The sequence below is a fragment of the Phaseolus vulgaris genome, chromosome 11 (assembly GCF_000499845.2).
Source record: "Phaseolus vulgaris cultivar G19833 chromosome 11, P. vulgaris v2.0, whole genome shotgun sequence".
Lineage (NCBI taxonomy): Eukaryota > Viridiplantae > Streptophyta > Magnoliopsida > Fabales > Fabaceae > Phaseolus > Phaseolus vulgaris.
The window spans coordinates 47,168,985-47,188,694 of record NC_023749.2 but is presented as its reverse complement, the minus strand read 5'-3'; the positions used below and the strand labels follow the sequence as shown (position 1 = coordinate 47,188,694).

The 19,710-nt window shown below is 31.6% G+C and overlaps 1 protein-coding gene, 1 long non-coding RNA gene and 3 other non-coding genes across 5 annotated transcripts; 2 read left to right on the top strand and 3 right to left on the bottom strand.

Moving 5' to 3' along the window:
* Positions 1–2,036: 2,036 nt before the first annotated feature.
* LOC137828469 (acidic endochitinase-like) lies at positions 2,037–3,259 on the top strand. The gene has a single exon (XM_068635072.1). It carries the CDS (start codon positions 2,063–2,065, stop codon positions 3,071–3,073), a length of 1,011 nt encoding a protein of 336 aa, XP_068491173.1. The 5' UTR covers positions 2,037–2,062; the 3' UTR covers positions 3,074–3,259.
* Positions 3,260–5,866: 2,607 nt separating this feature from the next.
* On the top strand, positions 5,867–8,526 carry LOC137823122 (uncharacterized). Its single transcript, XR_011083057.1, has 2 exons — positions 5,867–6,038; positions 8,219–8,526. It is a non-coding gene; the product is annotated as an uncharacterized lncRNA (long non-coding RNA).
* LOC137811870 (U2 spliceosomal RNA) lies at positions 7,643–7,837 on the bottom strand. The gene has a single exon (XR_011081186.1). It is a non-coding gene; the product is annotated as a U2 spliceosomal RNA (small nuclear RNA).
* A 2,499-nt stretch (positions 8,527–11,025) lies between the features above and the next one.
* Positions 11,026–11,220, bottom strand: LOC137811923 (U2 spliceosomal RNA). The gene has a single exon (XR_011081197.1). It is a non-coding gene; the product is annotated as a U2 spliceosomal RNA (small nuclear RNA).
* A 4,176-nt stretch (positions 11,221–15,396) lies between these two features.
* Positions 15,397–15,593, bottom strand: LOC137811954 (U2 spliceosomal RNA). The gene has a single exon (XR_011081206.1). It is a non-coding gene; the product is annotated as a U2 spliceosomal RNA (small nuclear RNA).
* Between the last annotated feature and the right edge of the window lie 4,117 nt (positions 15,594–19,710).

The window sequence follows — 19,710 nt, the reverse complement described above, 5'->3', positions numbered from 1 at the left end:
CTAGTCTACATCGTTAGAACTAATATACACCATTAAGACCTATGAGGATCATCTTCTACCAAAGTCATTTTATCATATATAAATGATCCAGATGACTTATCAAGGTAGTTATCTTTCTTTTATTTAACAATATAAGTATTAAAAAAAATTAATACAATCAAAATGTATTTGAAAACTATACAAAGTACATTATATTTTCACAATGCAAACTAAACTTAAAAAATTATCAAAGAGAGAATAAGACAACCTACGAAGATAATCCAATGAGAGCATTAAGGTGCGTTAGTGATGGTGCAACAAGACAGCAGTGCAACCAATGATGAACACAATGGATAATGGTGCAACTATAATGGAAAACCACAATACAAACAACATTACACTAGGAGAAAATCATAAGCAAAAAATAATTTTAGAAATAAAAAATAATTAGTTACTATAATGATTAAATGATATCATTTTAGAGACTTTTTTATTTTATTTCTAAATTAGTTTTTATTATTGTTAAATAGTTTTTAAATTGATATCTAATTAGCTATCAATGTTTTAACTACCAATTATTTAAATTCTAAATTTGGTAGCAAAAACTTTGGTAGCCAAATACTAATTTAGAAACCATTTAACAATAATAGAAACTAAAAGTTTTTTTAGTTTCTAAAATTGTCTATAATTTAGTCACTATAACAACTAATTAATTTTAGTCTCTAAAATTGATTTTTATTTCATGATTTTCTTGTGTTTGAATTACAGTGACAAATACGAAGGCAAGACAACCAAGGAGAGGAGAAAAATACACCAAGGAGACAAAATGCTACCATTGCAATGTAAAAGATCATGAACCATCGTCATATGCATCCTACAATAACAAATATTAAAAATACTGTAAAATGTTATCCTGAAACAATTACAATTTGTTTTATAAAATTCATACTAGGCAAGGTGTCATCACATAAAATATCATAAAAAGAAAAGTATAAAAAAACTAGACTAAACCCATTTTCTTCTATATTGGTTGTCTTATAATAAACATAGATGGTGGTCATAAAATCTTTATTTTGAAGTGTAAGTTGGGACAAACTTTGCCTAAAAAGTTTATAAACCATACATTAAAAAGAACTTACACATACATTAAAAAGTAAAGCATTAAATAAACCATGTGAAAGAACTTTTATAAATTAATTTATAGGTACGTTTGGATAAATTATCTCCGCAAGAATTGCTAGAAGGGAAGAATGTGAAAACAATTCTCCATAAATGTAATTTACCCCGTAAGTTATTTTTTTTTAAATTATACAGTTCATTTTTAGAAATTAACTTATAAATAAATTAATTTTAACTTACACGATAAAGTCAACTAAATTTTTTTCTCTGTGGCTATACACTAAATTTAGCTTATAATTAATGAGTTTTTTCATGGTCTTTTATTGTCTGTATTAGGGTAAAAGTTTTACAAAATTATCAAAATAAAATAATTTTTTTAAAATTATGAATTTAGGACTAATCGTGTCAACGTAAAACATTTTTTTAAGAAAATCATACCAAATTAACATGATTTCTTATACGTTAATACGATTTTTGTATTATTATTTTAACACTTTGACACAACTTTATCTTGATGATGAGTTTAGAAATTATGGTTGTTACACCCAACTAATTCCAAATTTGTAACTTTCAAAAAATACACCCAATTTCGATCATTTGTTAAAAAAATTTCCTAGTACATTAAAAAAGAAGTTCGTGAAAAGGAGTGCAGTTGGAACTTAATGTAGAGAATGTTGAAAGTTCCATGCTTCTTACTTTTCCTCCCGCAGACGAATGCAACAAATTTCTTCCCTACAAGGCACGCTACTATCTCACTACGTGACACGGTCTTCTTCCCAAATTTCTTTTTTTTTTTATAAAAAGTTTTATGATACTTGACATCATAATAATTTATTATTAAATCTATGAATAAATCTTTTATGAATAAATCTTAAATTAACTAACTTATTATTATATTTTTCTCCACGAAAAATATGACTAAACTTATTATCTTTAAAAACACAAGTATTCCATAGAATCATCCATGAACACTTTTTCTTCTATCCAAACTTTACTTCATACATGCATTCCACCGCCTATAAATACCTACCTCACCACACTCTTCAACCAAACCAACAACACTACCCACACAACCACACTCATGGAAATTAACATGGCTTCCCTCAAACAACTTTCACCCCTGTTGCTCCCTCTGTTGCTCATTTCCCTCTTCAAACCCTCCAACGCCGCAGGAATCGCCGTCTACTGGGGTCAAAACGGCAACGAGGGCACCTTGGCCGACGCATGCAACACCGACAACTACCAATTCGTCAACATAGCATTCTTGTCCACGTTCGGCGGCGGCCAGACCCCGCAACTGAACCTCGCTGGCCACTGCGACCCCTCCACCAACGGTTGCACCCAGTTCAGCGACCAGATCAAGGCGTGCCAGAGCAAAGGCATCAAAGTGCTGCTCTCACTAGGCGGCGCCAGCGGCAGCTACTCCCTCAGCTCCGCCGACGACGCAACACAAGTTGCCAACTTCATCTGGAACAACTTCCTCGGCGGGCAGTCGAGCTCCCGTCCGCTGGGCGACGCCGTCCTGGACGGTGTCGATTTCGACATCGAAGCCGGCAGCGGCGAACACTGGGACGAGCTGGCGAGAGTCCTGAAGGGATTTAGCTCCGTGCTCTTAGCCGCTGCACCGCAATGTCCGATTCCCGATGCTCACTTGGATTCCGCCATCAAAACCGGACTCTTTGACTATGTGTGGGTGCAATTCTACAACAACCCTTCTTGTCAGTATTCCAGTGGCGACACGAACAGCCTCATCAGTTCCTGGAACCAGTGGAGCACAAGCCAGGCGAAGCAACTGTTTTTGGGAGTGCCGGCTTCTACAGCAGCTGCTGGAAGTGGATTTGTTCCTTCTGATGTGTTAACCTCCCAGGTTCTTCCTGCCATCAAGAGTTCTTCCAAGTATGGTGGAGTCATGCTGTGGGACAGATTCAATGATGGTCAAACTAAATACAGTGATGCTATCAAAGGAAGTGTTTAGTTTCTTTTAGGTTAACATTACAGATCCATATATATATAAAGATATTCTGTCTTGGAATAAGTAGCACCTTCTGTGTGGGATTTATTTTGTTCCTACAGATATCAGAGTGGTGTGTTATTATATATAATAAGTTATCAAAATAAAAGGAAGTAGATGACTTTCAAATATAATAGTTTTCTTCATTCATCTTCTAGTATCTATCCTAGACTATTATACAACCGGCACAAACATTTCATACATACTCCAAAATTTGAACAATAGATTACATTTTGCCCAAAAAATATACTTTATGTCAAACTTATAAAATTCCATTCCTATAAATAAGTGTACTTTATACCCAAAATTTGAACAATAAACTATTGTTTTACCTTAAACAATAGTCTGATCATATTAATTTCAAAATTACCTTAACGTCCGACGCTCTCCCATGACGTGTGTATAGATATCGTTGCACTAGTAACGATTTTAGTTTCAGTATAACTATATTTATAGTTATAAAATAATAAAACTGAAAAGTTCATTTTAGAAGATCTAACGAAAACCTGGAATTAGGTTTGCTAGCAATTTTTTAAAATAAAAATGATTTTGCAGCCCCTGTTTATTCATTTTTTGTAAACTTTTTAAAAGTCTATTTATTATAATATTTTTAAATTACACTAAATATTTATTACTAAATATTAATATTATTTAATATTTAAAATTAAAAATTATATTCGGTACTACTCAATATGAGAAAATATTGAGAATATAATAACTATTTGAGATATTTGGGTCAAATCTCTTCAAATTCGAATAACTTGAATATACTTTGAAAATTGATTTTTATTGCAACGTCAACCAATCTTTGGTAACTACTTTATTGAATATTTCTTTCGGTCCAAAAACCTATAAATATAACTTTATTATTTGGGAAGTACTAATTCAATCTCATCCAATCACTTAAATACTTTAATATTTATAAACTCTTACTAACTTTAGCATCAAAGAATTTTTTGCAAGTGGATCACCTCTCGATCTTCATTAAACAAAGCTTGGCAACAGATCGTCCAACAATTCAGTCATCCACATTGGATGGTTCCAACTCATTCCCTATAAGAACATTTGTAATACAGATGATGCACTATTTTTCCTTAGCTCGAATTTTATCATTAAGGAGGTTTTGTTGAGCAAAGTTTTAATGAGACACGTTCCTAAATAAATTTAAAAATTTATTCAATTTAAAAGCTTGAATAAATCGAATGAAAATAATTTCATGGAACACAACTATCAAACTAATTCAGTTAATGTGTTCGAAAATGAACACAACTAAATTGAACTAAATTGAATCAAAGTAATTTGGATTACATTAAAAAATAGGATAATTAAGCATATCAAAGTAATTCAGTTAAAAACGTCTGAAAATGAGAAATCATATCAAAATCAAAGTAGTTCGATTAACGCATTTGAAAATTAACAAAGCATATTTCAAATCAAAGTTATCTGACAATTATTAAAAGAACACGGTTACCAAATCAAACATATTTGGCGAGCTAAAATATTGGGCTTCAAAGATAACAAAGAAACCAAGTTAGAACACAGTCAAAATTACTTATTTGATTAATTTTTTAAAGTACAATTAGTCGTGGCCTATTAGTCCATCGACGATATCTTTCTCTAAATTAAATAAAGTTACATCTTCCATTTAGAAGGGTTTTGGAATTCGATCAATAAGGTATTCTCTAAAAGGTAGGTGTTCCAACCTTAGAGCGCAACATTTTGTAATTGAAATCCTTGCCCATGATATCTAAACAATAAAACGAAGATTAGAAAAATGAATAACAGAATTTAACATATGAAAGAAAACTCGAAGTCTTACCCATTAACAGTATAAGATAGTAGGTCCTTTATGAGGCTCAGACACTTCTTCTTAAATGGCGTATCCGTGTCGGACACACGTATCCGTGTCGACACACGTACGACACTCGTAGAATACTTATCGGTGAAGTGTTCAATTCAAAAAAATATTTGTTGAATTTTTTAAAATTATAACACGGTTCTAACATAATTTTAAAAGGTATAAATACAATAACTTCCTAAAAACTCAAATTTATTATATAAATTTTTATTATGATTATAAAAATAATAACAAATTCTTTTAAACTAGTCGTGAAAAATATCTTACTGCTCCCAAAAGAATCTGGAACATACTTTTGTACATAAATATTTATTTTCAATTTATATAATTCAAAATTAAATAATATATAGATCCGTGTCCACGTATCCTACATTTTAGAGATTATACGTATCTCTGTGTCCGTATCCGTGTCGTGTCGGTGTCCGTATCCGTATCTGTGCTACAAATAGGTGAATGGGATGCTGAGGAGACCTTTACTACTAATGAGTCAAGGTAGATTTTTCATTATTTCTATGTTTATTCTCTTCTCAACATTAAACTTATTTACCCTTTGTCTACGGGGGGAATTGGTGTGAAGTTTGGGTAGAAGAAGAGACATTTCTGCGGATTTTGAGGCGAACATTTCAATTTAAAAAAATTATTTTTGAAATTTTTGAATGACGAGGTATGAATTTTGAAAAGAGCAGCATGATTAGTTCCATTCAACGAAATCCAACCGAATTCAAAACCATGATTTAATTGAAAAAATACATGAATGTATTTATAGAAGGCCTAATGCTAAGGTTGCAAAAAAAAGTATTTGAAAGGATTTTAAGAAGATCCAATTGTTTGGATGAAGTAGACTTAGAGCCACATTTATTGCAGTGAGCATTCGGTTTTCAAAGGGAGACAAAGGAAACATGACATCGAGTTCTTTATAGAAGAACTAGTATATACAAAGATAACGTCCTTGTAGTTTGGGGGAGATGAACTCGACCAATGAGAATCAGATAATGAAGACGAAAAGCGTAGTGAGAAGCATTCTTTATTTTCTTCAACTGTTTCGGCTTCGAATTTGTCTTCAATTTCAGAGTAATACTTCTCACAACTTTCAGCTTTTGGTTATGTTTTTTGGCACTGTGCCTATATTTTGATTTGCTTCTGTTCCTTATATTCGCATTTTTTGTTTGTTTGTTATATCAATTCATCGTCTTTGGTAGTTTCATTGTTTATGAATAATCCGTATCAACATTAAGGTTACCAGAAATTTTGTTATACTCTTCTCTGATCATAAATTCTGATGCACAAAAAGCTTACTTATGTTAAGAATTATTTTAAGAAGAGTTTAACGGTGATGCATTGCCAGTATTAGGTCGTTTCATACTATTATTCAATTACCAAATAACTTTTAAGATAGTAATGGAAAAAGTCAAGAACTTACTATACACGGAGATTTGTGATTGAATGACACTGGAAAAGTATAAAAGTGCTCATGCAAGGAGCTCCTCAACTCTGTTTCATCCTTCATGGAACACCGAGACAGTTGAGTGACTGGATAAGGAATGAAAAGGACAAAATGCTGCATCTCTTGAATCTGAAGTCCCTAAGAGTTCGGGAAAAATAAAAAGTATTCTCAAGGTAATATTTTGCTGATACGCCTCCAAGTATGCAGATGTACTTGGAAATAATAGAAAGTTTAGATGATTTGTTTGTTTTTTGTGTTTTAGCTTCATATTTGTAGCTTAGAATTTTTTTTGGCAACGAAATAAATAAAAAAAGTGATGGTCCAAGCAAACTAGACTCACCAGGCCATTAGGATCTGTGGGTGCAGCAGCCTGTGATCCCTCGCTGCTCTGTGAAACCAGCCTCACGCTGTGCCCTCCACTCTAAGAGTAAAGAGACCTATGCCTTCACTAAGATCCCCAGACTTAACTCTCAACTTGGAATGGGCAGGCCAACATATTGCAGACACAGCCCAACCCAGCAAGTCTCGGTGTTGTTCCATCACATTGATGCTCCCACTTGGGTCACAAGCTGGAGTAACTCAGCTCAGAGATCTGATGTCTTGTTAGTGAAGTTATAAAGACACTTTTGTTTCATTTTCTTTCTGATGTGGAATATATTTAGCATAAAGTTTAAATTTTAAAAAAATTGTCTTTTTTTTTTCATTTGTATTAAATATAGAATAGAATATTTGTATGAATTTGGGGAAGACAAAATATCCTAATTTGTGCTTTAAGATGTTAAAATATTGTATGTGAGCATTCTCTGCAACTTTCTAGTATTCACAAAATGTCTTTTCATAATAGGATGAATTCTTCTGATACAACTGAAGAATTACGGAACTTTCAATACACACTGAATTTTCAATATTCATGCACCATGCCAAACTTTCAATACACACTTTTCTGCAAGATGTCAAACAGCACTCCAAACAATTGGACATTCCATAGAATTAGTGCCAAACACTTTTTTATGCAACTGAGTCTTTGTGCAAATTAATTCCTTACATTCCATAGAATTAGTGCCAAACACACTTATGCAATTGAGTCTTTGGGTAAATTAAACAGAAATGCACTAAGTATCATTCAGTTGTTACATAGCAAAATAAACGCAAAAGAAACGGATCTTTGTAACCAAAACAATAGTCATTCAGAAATAAAAAATTAAGATTATAAAAAATTGAACTGAACTTGGTGGGATGCACCAGTCTTTGCTGTAGTGCAAAGCAAAGACAATGCTTCAAAGCCTCAGTAGCAAGCTACTGCAGTTGGCCCTTTCCCCTAAAAAATAAATTTAATATCGTGTGAACCAATGGTTCACATATCAGATATTAAACTGATAAGAACAGATACTACACTTGATCTTAGCCAAAAGGCCGAGAAAGGTATGATTTGTACTGTCTAAGTATTCGGTTTTTATATTCTGCTCTCCTGTTCTTGTCAGAGTTGTAAGAAATGTGGGACTTATGCTTCAAGAATGCTTGAACAAAATGATTTTAGAATTGGTGAATGTATAATTTTATAATGCGTGAATGTATTTAACTGTTGTTTATGTAAATTTTTTAGAACAGTGTATATACCGTAATTTAATTTTGCTGTACAAAATGCTAGTTGCAGTAATATTTTTGCTAGTTTCACATTAGTGCAAGTTCAATATCGTAAGTTTTATCTTTTGCCACTTTTTCTTTTGTCTTATCGTAAGTTTCATATCTTATATTTAAACTCAACTTCCAATATTCACTGTGCTTGACACCACCAAATATTTTGTAGATTTATAGATGGAACGCTGGAGTGGAGTTTTGAGAGTCCCTGTGCATCCTAATAGCAGGACATTCCATAGGGTTGGTGCGTCTCTCTGCCTTTCTCCGGAAACCAAAATGCTGTGTGTAAGTAATTCCTTGAACTAGAACCACATTGCTTATAGATAACAATTGAGTTTTACTTCAGATCAACCAAAACTGAGTCAGTTGCTTACTATGTATTAGTCTTTTAATTGTGTTGCAGCTTAAGAGTGCAGCTTAACATTGTTTCTTACCGAAGTAGAAAATCATGCAATATAATGAATGCAAGTTATTAGAGTTTCTTTTAGCAAGGGACTTACTGAATGCTTTTTATGTATGCATGAGTAGAAATCAGTCAATCATTTGATTCTACTCATTGAAAGTAATCAATGGTAAGCATTTTTTTATGGTAGATTGGCATCTTTTGTTTATTACCTGAACTATAGTTGGATTTTGTGAAGTCAGGGATTTATGCATAAAGATTTAAAATCTAACCTTAATAACCATTGAGGCCGAACAAAAATCTTTAGCAAGTCTATTACATATCCTAATCAAGTTCTTGCTCTTAACTTCTCAAAATTAATGATCCTATATAAAAGGCATAACAACCCCAATGTGCTATCACTTCTGTGATTGTAATAGTTAAACTAAAAAAGTCCCTGCTTATGTCTGCAACTTGTACTTACCACTTGGACTGGATGTTTTCCATGTTTTGAATTTCTTGTAATGAAGGAAAAAAAAAGAAGTAATTTTAGGAACGTAGATTCAAAGTCTGGCTGCACTCTTCCTGTTCTTTCTCTCAGCCCAAGACATTCATCCTTGGATTTAGCAAAGGTGGAACTGTGCTTAACCAGATAGTTACTGAACTGGGATTCTCAAATCTTGGTTCCAATGTGAATTCACTCGATGTAGGATCTGAAGATATTTACGTTGTTCCTAAAACAAAGGAAGACATACTGAACAGCATCAGCGATATTCACTATGTTGATGTTGGTCTGAAACACTGATGTGTTTGAGAGAATCTCCAAAAGGCTCATGCAAGGAGCTCCTCAACTCCGTTTCATCCTTCATGGAACACCGAGACAATGGAGTGACTGGTAAGGAATGAAAAGGACAAAATGCTGCATCTCTTGAATCTGAAATCCCTAAGAGTTTGGGAAAAATAAAAGTATTCTCAAGGTAATATTTTGCTGATATGCCTCCAAGTATAAAGATGCACTTTGAAATAATAGAAAGTTTAAATGTAAGTTAGTAATTCATACTTGATAGGTCCAATGAAAGATTTCTTAGTGATAAGGATAAATGTAACTAAAGTAAATGGGTTCTACTTGAATGTTTCAAAGAACACTTTTAGTTTAGTTACGTTAATCTTATTAATTATAACATTTTTAAGTGGTTAGAAACACTAAATTGTGTCCCAGGAGAAATTGACGGGTTTCATAGAGCCTGGAAGCTTTCGAGACTAAAAACAATAAGTTTGGTAAAGTTTTGTGTATTGGTTTGAATATCCAAAGTTAAAATTTCCCTGAATACTGGAGATAAAAAGATTGGTGATCAAAGTAAAAGTTCTTTAAAAGATTGGTGAAGTTTTCATTTCTTCAACATTGTCCTACCTAGCTTGGCACATAAAAGATGTGTATACAAACAAAAAGAACTAAGTTTTGTACTTCTCTTGTATACAAATCATAAAACAACCAAGTCTTTCTATGTATCAATTAAAATACTATTAACAAAAAATGGTGATGTCCAAGCATACTAGACTCACCAGGCCATTAAGTACTGTGGATACAGCAGCCTGTGATCCCTCCACTGATGGGAGTGGGAGGTTGTCGCTGCTCTGTGACACCAGCCTCACGCTGTGTCCTCCACTCTAAGAGCCTAGAGACCTATGCCTTCACTAAAGTCCCCAGACTCTCTCCCAACTGGAGTGGGCAGGCCAACATATTGCAAATACAGCACAACCCAGCAAGCCTCAATGTTGATGTCCAAGCATTAATGCTCCCACTTGGGTCACAAGCTGGAGTAACTCAGCTCAGCAATCTAACATCTTGTCAGTGACGTTTTAAAGAGATTTTTGTTTCATTTTCTTTCTGATATGGGATATAATTAGCATAAAGTTTAAATTTTGAAAAAATTATGTCCTTTCTTTCATTTGTATGAAATATAGAATATTTGGGGAAGACAAAATATCCTAATTTGTGCTTTAAGATCTAGTACAAAGTGATTAAATGTTTGAAACTTTTAAAATATTGTATGTGAGCATTCTCTCTGCAACTTTCTAATATTCACAAAAAAAAAAGTTTTTTTCTATTGCCATTTCATTTCCTTATAAGATGAATTCTTCTAATACAATTAAAGAATTGGGGACAGATACATTTATAAAATCTCAATGATATTGAAATTGAAACTGAACTTTCATGATATTTTCATGTAGGACACTTTGACATCCTTATATGCAATACACACTTTTAATATTCATGCACCATGCAAAACATTCTGCATAGATATATATGCAATACATGGAACTTTCAATATTCATGCACCATGCCAAACATTCTAGATAGATATATATGCAATACAACACTCCATAGAATTGGTGCATTTCTCCTAAAATCAAGACTCTGATTCTTTATGCAAATTATTATCCTTAAAGGCTTTTAGTTAGTATCATTCAGTCGTTACAAAGATAGAAAAACAATAGAAGGATCTTTGTAACTAAAATAAGAGCCACTCAGAGAAAAATTAAAAGCCACTCAGAAATAAAAATTTAAAATTATAAAAATTTGTACTGATCTGATGGGATGCACCAGTCTTTGCTGTAGTGCAAAGCAAAGACAATGCTTCAAAGCCTCAGTAGCAAGCCACTGCAGTTGGCCCTCACCCCTGAAAAATAAATTTAATATCGTGTGAACCAATGGTTCACATATCAGATATTAAACTGATAAGAACAGATACTACACTTGATCTTAGCCAAAAGGCCGAGAAAGGTATGCTTTGAATTGTTTGAATATTCTGTTTTTATATTCTTTTCTCCAGTTATTGTCAGAGTTTTAATAAATGTGGAACTTATGTTTCAAGAATGCTTTGAACAAAATTATTTTAGAATTGGTGAATGTATCATTTAAATTTTATATTGCAGAAATTTATTTAATGGTAATTTGTAAATTTTTTTAGAACGTGTCTATACAGTAATTTAATTTTTCTGTACAAAATTACTACTTGCAGTAGTATTTTTGCTGTATGAAAATACTTGTTTGTAAAATAATGTTTTATACAAAAAATTTGCTTGTGTGCAGTAATTTAAAAATATTGTTATAGTATTTTGTAATTTGTTGCATTTTAATTCTGTTGTCTATTGTATTTAAATATTTTTTGTTTGGTATATTTTAAACCTGCTGAACTTTTGCAATTATTGTTTGTTGTAATTTAAAATGATGTTTGCTGTATTTAACCTTGTTTATTGTTGTATTCTATAAAACAAATAAAAATTCTGCTATACTACATTTTTAAAAAAAATCTGATGTATATTGTTTTCTTTAGTGTGAAATATTTCTATTGTATTTTACTTTAGAAAACTAATTTTGCTCATTAAATATATTTGGTTTAAAATACTTAATTATATTGTATAATATAAAATTGAGATATTTTAAGTATGAAATTTATTTTATTAGAGCATAATTTTTATTTGAGAAAGGCAATATGTTAAGGTAATCTAATGTGAGAAGTATTGTGTGAAAGAGACTCTTATGTTTTTTTAATGATTGTAAAAATATATTATATATTATAAATTATATTGCAATTTCAGTAGCTCTTCAAGTTGCATGAACTTAGCAGTCCTTTGTTGCAACTTGTCTATGTTGTCGGTCGGCTTCTGATGACTATTTTATGGCAAGTGTACCATGTCATAAGTAATAATTTGTCTCTAAGAAAAAATATTGAATCTACAATGAACACTTGAATTATCAAGTATAAGATTCACTAAATAGAAAACAAAATAATAAAGTTTGTTGGGAGGTTGTTATAATGATTGCAAGAATTGTAAAGAAAGCAAGTTAAATAGTTTGTTGGTTCAATTGGGAAAATTGATATTGGGGTTCATCCTTCTTACTTTTTTTTTTTTTTTTGAATAACATATAGTAATATTTTATCCTTTAATTGATGTTGATGTCTATATAAAAGTCATTTATATCGATTTCTCGCATATAAAGTTATTAAGAGAGTCTCCTAAATATTGATTCATCGCATATTTATAAAAAATCCTTAGCATTACGATTAAATGTTGATAGCAATTAACATTTCAAATCTATTCTTAGTATTCAAATATGTTAAGCATTATCATTTTAGGTCAGAAACTTAGAAGTACTTTCCAGTCAAATCTAAAGATCTTGATCAAGGTAAACAAGCATTACAAATAAAATGATAATACCAATCATCAATCAAGAACAAAATATTTTATTTAAATATCACCTCAATACATAAGAGTTTGAAAAAATTACTCCCAATCGCAAAGGGTAAAATTAACCCTTCATGTTGGCCAGGGAAAGCAAGAAAAGAAGATCTAGGATGTTTCTCTTTGACAGTAGCCTCCTCTGGGGCTTCTAACACCTTCTATTCTCCCAATTGATCCTCTAAGGTTGTGCCTCATGCCTCATATTTAACAAGTCATTGGAGTGATCTCGCTTGGGTGAGTGCTGGAGCGTTCTAGCTTTCCCTTTTTTGCTTTCTTTCTCCTTTTGCCCTTTCATCTCCATTCTTCCCTATACCCTGAAATTAACACAAATTTGGAAATAAGTTGTTCTTCATAAATTAAGAGTTATATTATAGCCATCTTATCAATTAATATTCATAAGATGCTCAACATCATTTTTCTGAACCATTCCATGAACGTTCATAGCGATTTAGTATTTTATTGCCAAATGTTCACAAGTGTTATCAACGTTAGATGATGAGGTCGATTTGTTGCAAATTGGGCTGCAAACTTAGATACCAAGGTGTCAAAAGCAGTTATGGAATGTGGGGGTAAATGGGTGAACCAGTTCAGCGCGGTCCCTTTGAGAGATGTCGGGAACACTCTACATAACGCGTCCTCAGTCGTATAAAGACTAACTTGTGTTACATAGGCGTCCACACGCTCATCCGGTTTGTGGTTCCGTCATACTTGTCCAGTGTTAGACTTTTCCAATGTGTTCAAGAGTGATACCTCCATAATTGTGTTCGTAAAAGGGTATCTTTGTGACGACATTTTGAAGGTATTGGTTGATGTCTTTGGCTTCATGTCCTGGTGTTATGAACTATTTTCTCCTTCCATTCTTTTAACCGTTTGAGCATTAGAACCTTCTGAATTTTGGTTGTCCTCGTGAACTATAGGCGTTCTTTCGATTTTCAATTTTCGCTTCATCGCAACAACCTCAACCCTTAATGCATCCATCTCCTTGGCATTCTTCCTCTCAGGATTTCTAGCTTCCTCTTCATTTCTAACATTGCTGCCACCGGATCTATCGAGTGATCTTCCTCCTTTATCACCTATCTTTCACTTCCTATCATACATCTTGTACTACCATATGGTTTCTCAATAGATTTTTATTTCGATCCTACGGTGGACATCAAAAATGATTTTACACAATTGAACAAGGTCAGATTTCCTCTCTCAAGGTTCCAGTCTTTAGTTTCTTCGATTATTCGGTCCCTCAGTTCTTCGTCTCTTTGGTGTCTTGGTATTTTGGTGGTAGGTACCTGCAAAAACACTTTGACGCTCAAGTCAACGGTGAATATGTCTAGGTTACATGTATTATAACCAGAAAATTATCACTATTTTTCTTTGGGATCTTCTTCTATTTATAGCTTTCTTATGCACTTGAGGATTATCAAGTGCCCATACTATTTTTCTTTGGGATCTTCTTCTATTTATAGCTTTCTTATAAATGTTCCCCAAATCCTATTTAGGGAATGATTAGTTGCTTTTGTGTTGATTTGTCTCGTTGTATCTGGAGGCCGAGTTATATTTTAACATGATTCATATTCGAGCCGAATAACCAATATGCCCCGAGAATACCATTCGGTACTCGGGAGTACATATACCATCTTTTAAATTTTCATACGTTTCACTTAAATCTTTTGTGATCTTTTCTGTCAAGAAATATTATGAATATATTCCCTATAACAGCCTTTCGAACTCTCTCTATCCTTTCTTATTATTTATAAAATTTCACGAGTCTTATTTGAAGATTCTCCCTTTCTATAATTTTTAACCAATAAGAAAATATTTTCCATGAAGTCTATTAAATAACATATTTATAATATTTCTATTTTCTACCACTCAAATTAATTATTTTATTTCTAATTTTATATCACTCAAAACTAATTTGCAACAAGAACATTTAACAAAATGAAAATTAAGCAATTCCATTTACCTATCCACTGCACTAATAGACTATAACCAGGCCAGTAGTAAGTACCATGATTGCTCCACGGACTTGGGTCATAAGCTGGAGTAACTCAAATCAGCAATCTAACATCTTGTTAGTGATATTTTAAAGACATTTTTGTTTCATTTTCTTTCTGATGTGGGATATAATTAGCATAAAGTTACTCCTCAATTTAAAAAGATTTCTGTCCTTTTTTTCATTTGTATGAAATATAGAATATTTGGATGAATTTCGGGAAGAAAAAATATCCTAATTTGTGCTTTAAGATCTGGTACAAAGTGATGAAATATTTGAAACTGTTAAAATATTGAATGTGAGCATTCTCCGCAACTTTCTAGTATTCAAAAAATGTTTTCTATTGCCATTTCATTTCATAATAGGATGAATTGTTCTGATACAACTGAAGAATTACGGAACTTTCAATACACACTGAACTTTCAATATTCATGCACCATGCCAAACATTCTGCAGAGATATGCAATACAACACTCCATAGAATGGTGCATTTCTCCTAAAACCAAGATTCTGATTCTTTCTGCAAATTACTTCCTTAAAGGCTTTTACTAAGTATCATTCAGTAGTCACAGAGATAATAAAAGTAAACAATTAGCAAAATAAACAAAAAAGAGTCAAAAGAAGGATCTTTGTAATAAGAGCCACACAGAAAAACAGAATAAGAGACACTCAATCTCAAAAATAAAAATATAAGATTTTAAGATTATAAAAATTTGAAATGAACTTAGTGGGATGCACTAGTCTTTTGCTGTAGTGCAAAGCAAAGACAATGCTTCAAAAGCCTCAGTAGCAAGCTACTGCAGTTGGCCTTCTCCCTTGAAAAATAAATTTAATATCGTGTGAACCAATGGTTCACATATCAGATATTAAACTGATAAGAACAGATACTACACTTGATCTTAGCCAAAAGGCCGAGAAAGGTATGCTTTGTACTGTCTAAGTATTCTGTTTTTATATTCTGCCATCCTGTTCTTGTCAGAGTTGTAGGAAATGTGGGACGTATTTTCAAGAATGCTTGAACAAAATGATTTTAGAATTGGTGAATGTATAATTTTATAATGCATGAAAATGTTGTTATATGTAAATTTTTTTTAAACAGTGTATATACAGTAATTTCTTTTTTCTTTACAAAATGCTAGTTGCAGTAGTATTTTTGCTGTATGAAAATACTTGTCTCTAGAAATTAATTTTTATGCAAAGATTTGCTTGTCTTGTGTGCAGTAATTTAAAAATATTGTTAGTATTTTGTAATTTGTTGCATTTTAATTTTAGGATCTAACTCTTGTTTATTGTATTTTAATATTTGTTGTTTGCTATATTTTAAATCTGCTATTGAGTGAACTTCAGCAATCATTGTTCTACTACTGCTTCTACTTGCGTTTGATCAGCTTATAGCTCAAACACATAAAATGATGTTGACTTAATATTCTACTGCCACAGTTTTGTTGATTTCTGTGTTTAAAATTTAGAGAAAAAATGGATTTTGTGAAAAGTCTAGTAGTTAGTCATGGTAATTCATGTACTTGTTGGCATGAGAAAGTCTTCTGAAAAAAAGTGTTATTTTTTTTTTCTAATAGTACCTAAATCTGAGTAATTCAATTTTTTCTCTGCAGCTACTCATTAATGAGATGATAAAACACATAGAAAATGCATTCTCCAACAATTTGTAAAGCAATTTAACACTTTTTCTTCTGATCTGTTTACCATTTCAAAGATTTTGTCAAAAAAAAGTGATGGTTCAAGCAGACCAGGCTCACCAGACTTGCTGCAGCCTGTGATCCCTATAAAATAGTTAAATGTTTGAACTTGTTAAAGTTTTGTAAGTTCTTTCTTCAGATTTCTGTTTCACAAAGTATCTTATAATATAATGAATTTTATAATATTACTAAGTTCTAAGTTCAACACAGTCATGTGGTTAGCAAATTAAAGCATAAAAAAAGTTTATGCAGCATTGAATATAGTTAGGTAATGATTTAGAATCATATGATATGTTAATTTTAGTAAACAATTGTTAGAAAATAATATACCCTCTGATATATAAATTAAAGTGTCTAACAGTCTCATTTGTTCACTCTCTCAGACATTTCATTATTTAGTTTATGATATGCTTTCTGTTTTTTTATATGTTTGGTTTAATTTCAAAGTAACAAATAGTAACAAATATGTTTGCAAGTAGAGAAGACAAAACAACTTATTGATTCTATCTTCTCACAGTATCCAAACACAGTTTGAGATCCAAATTTGGCCTACCAATCATCATATTTATCCCTTTGATAAGGTGAGCAAACTTGTGCCAATGGGAAAATTTTCCATTAACCAAATACAAAGCAACTTATAGTACTTCTAAAATGTGCAATAGAAATGGTTACAAATAAAACTTATATTTTGTAAGAGATTTTCATACAAAAAATTATGATCCAAGCAACAAGGCTCACACCAGCCAGATTCATATTAAGTTTTATTCTCTTTTGCTAAATAAGATGAACAGATTTTGACATAAAAAAAAAGTGATAGCCCAAAGCCCTCCACTCTAGAAGATCTATGCCTTCACTAAGGCCAGTCACAACCAGACTGTTTCTTCCTGCACCTCCATATCTTCTTCTGTCACTTCCATACACAACATGAAAATACATTTTTATCCTTTGTATCACCTCCATAGAGTAGTTTCCGGATTATGTAATCCAAAAACTCATTTGAAAAAAGACTTTTGGATTACATAATCCGGAAGCTAAATAAGACTTCCAGATTATGTATTTTGGAAAGTAATCATGCATATGAAAAAAGGCTTCTGGATTATGTAATTTGGAAGCTAACTACAAATTTAAAAAATAACTTTCGGATTACATAATTTAGAATATTATAGAGGAGCATTTTTGGAAATTTGAAAATTTATGAAGGTGAGAGAAGAATGTATGGAGGTGCAGGAAGAAACAGTCCCACAACCAAAACAAAACCAGCACCCAACAAGCCTCAATGTTGAGGCATCACGATAGTGCCTCCACTTGGATCACAAGCAAAGTAACTTAACAGTCTTACATCTTGTAAGTGAAGGTTATAAAGACATTGTTGTTTAGAAACTGTTAAAATCCTTTTTTATCAGCCTTAAAATCTTGTATATGTGATCCTCACAAAATGTCTACTTTTATTGTCATTTAATAATAAGATGAATTTTTCAGTTACTATCGAAATTTATTGAGAATATAATGTTGAATTAATAGGGGACTAAATTCAAGAAGGAGTGAATTGTATTTAGGTAGGTTTTCGCAAAAAGTAGTTTAATCAATATTGACAGAAAATCAATTGATTGTTTTTTGAAATAATAGATTGAAATTTTCTAAAAAAACACTGATTCAGAAATTTTTTTTGTTTATTATTAAAAACAATTAATTAAAAATTCTAGGCACACAAGACACAAGTGAAAATCAATTTCACTTAGAAAAGATTTGAATCTGTTTTAAGAAATAAATTTCAGAATTAATTTCAATAGATTATTTTTAAAAACAACTGATTGTTTTTTCAATTTTAGTAACACAACAAATTGAACTTTAAAAAACTGATTATTACTGGTTTTGGTAAAAGATAGAAAATATTTTAGTTTTCAAGAATCAATTAAGAATCCAGTACAATCCAACATAGTTTTCAAAAAGCTTTTCTATTCAAACAATGCAAACACAAAATCAATACAAAGAGATTCAGACACAATTGCTTGAAACCTTAATTATGTTAAGGATTAATTTTTAAATACAACTGATTAATTTTTCCACTAGTAAGAACAATGATGCAGAAAACTAAATTGCAGTGATAAGGAAAGCTTAAAGCACATCAAGATTTATACTAGTTCACTCAAAATAGAGCTACATCCAGTCCCATCTCACACCAAGATGGAATTCACTAGATCAACAATTTATTTTTACAAAAGAAGATCAAAAACAATTTTTGAATACTACAAGAACCAAACCACGCATTGCAACACCTTGTCACAACTATGATGCCTGCCAAGAAACCCATCTTGCCACTTACAAACTCATAATTACAACATAGTTAAGAAAAGGAACGAATTCACCTTAACTATGAACCACAAACTCAAAGGGATCTCCCAATTCACAACAACACTTTGAATAACCTTTGACCTCAAGTGAATAATGAAAATTAGGCACCAAAAATACTCAAAGATTAACAAAGACTAATTTTCTCCAAAAAAAACTCACTCTTGATTCTCTCCAATTGTAAAAGTGTATTGTATATAAGCAATTCTCAAAACCTTTTTCAGAATACAAACTCACCATTTTATAGGAGTTAAAAAAAAATTGTTTTAAAATATAATTGGATACTATCAAGAAAATCAACAGGTTAAAAATCAAAACAATCAGTTGATTTTACTTAAAACACTACGTTTGCCTCAAAACTATTTTTTTTTTCTTAAAAGGAATGTATTTAAAATGAAAATACTTGATATATTACACATTAAAATATGGTTTTCAAAGGTAAAACACATTACATAAAAATTTAAAACATTTCAATCAATTGATTTACAAAATAACCGATTGAAAAATTGCACCTTTCTAGTAAAGAAAAATATAATCAGTTGAAAAATGTTTTAATCAATTACAAAACTGCAACTTTCTAGAAAACAAAATTATAACCAGTTGAAAATAATTTTAATCAATTGAAAAAACTTTTTAACAAATTAAAAAACAGTTTAACCAATTGAAAATGATTTTGCTCTTGGACCCTTCATCATTCCTCAAGGTAAAAGATAAATCAAGACAACCAAAACAAATCCTAAGCTACCTGGACACATAAGGAAGCAAGTCTTCACACAAGGCTTCAATTCACAACTTCATCAAACACTTTGATTTGGGATCCTCGAGATGTCCAACATATAGTACCCACTTCAGACAGTTGGGCCAAACCACCTGCAAATTCGATTAACTCATATACTTGAAAATTGATTTCTATGTTAACAAACTAATCAACCCAATCTTTGGTAACTACTTAAATGGATATTTCTCTAGGACCAAAACCCAATAAATATAATTTT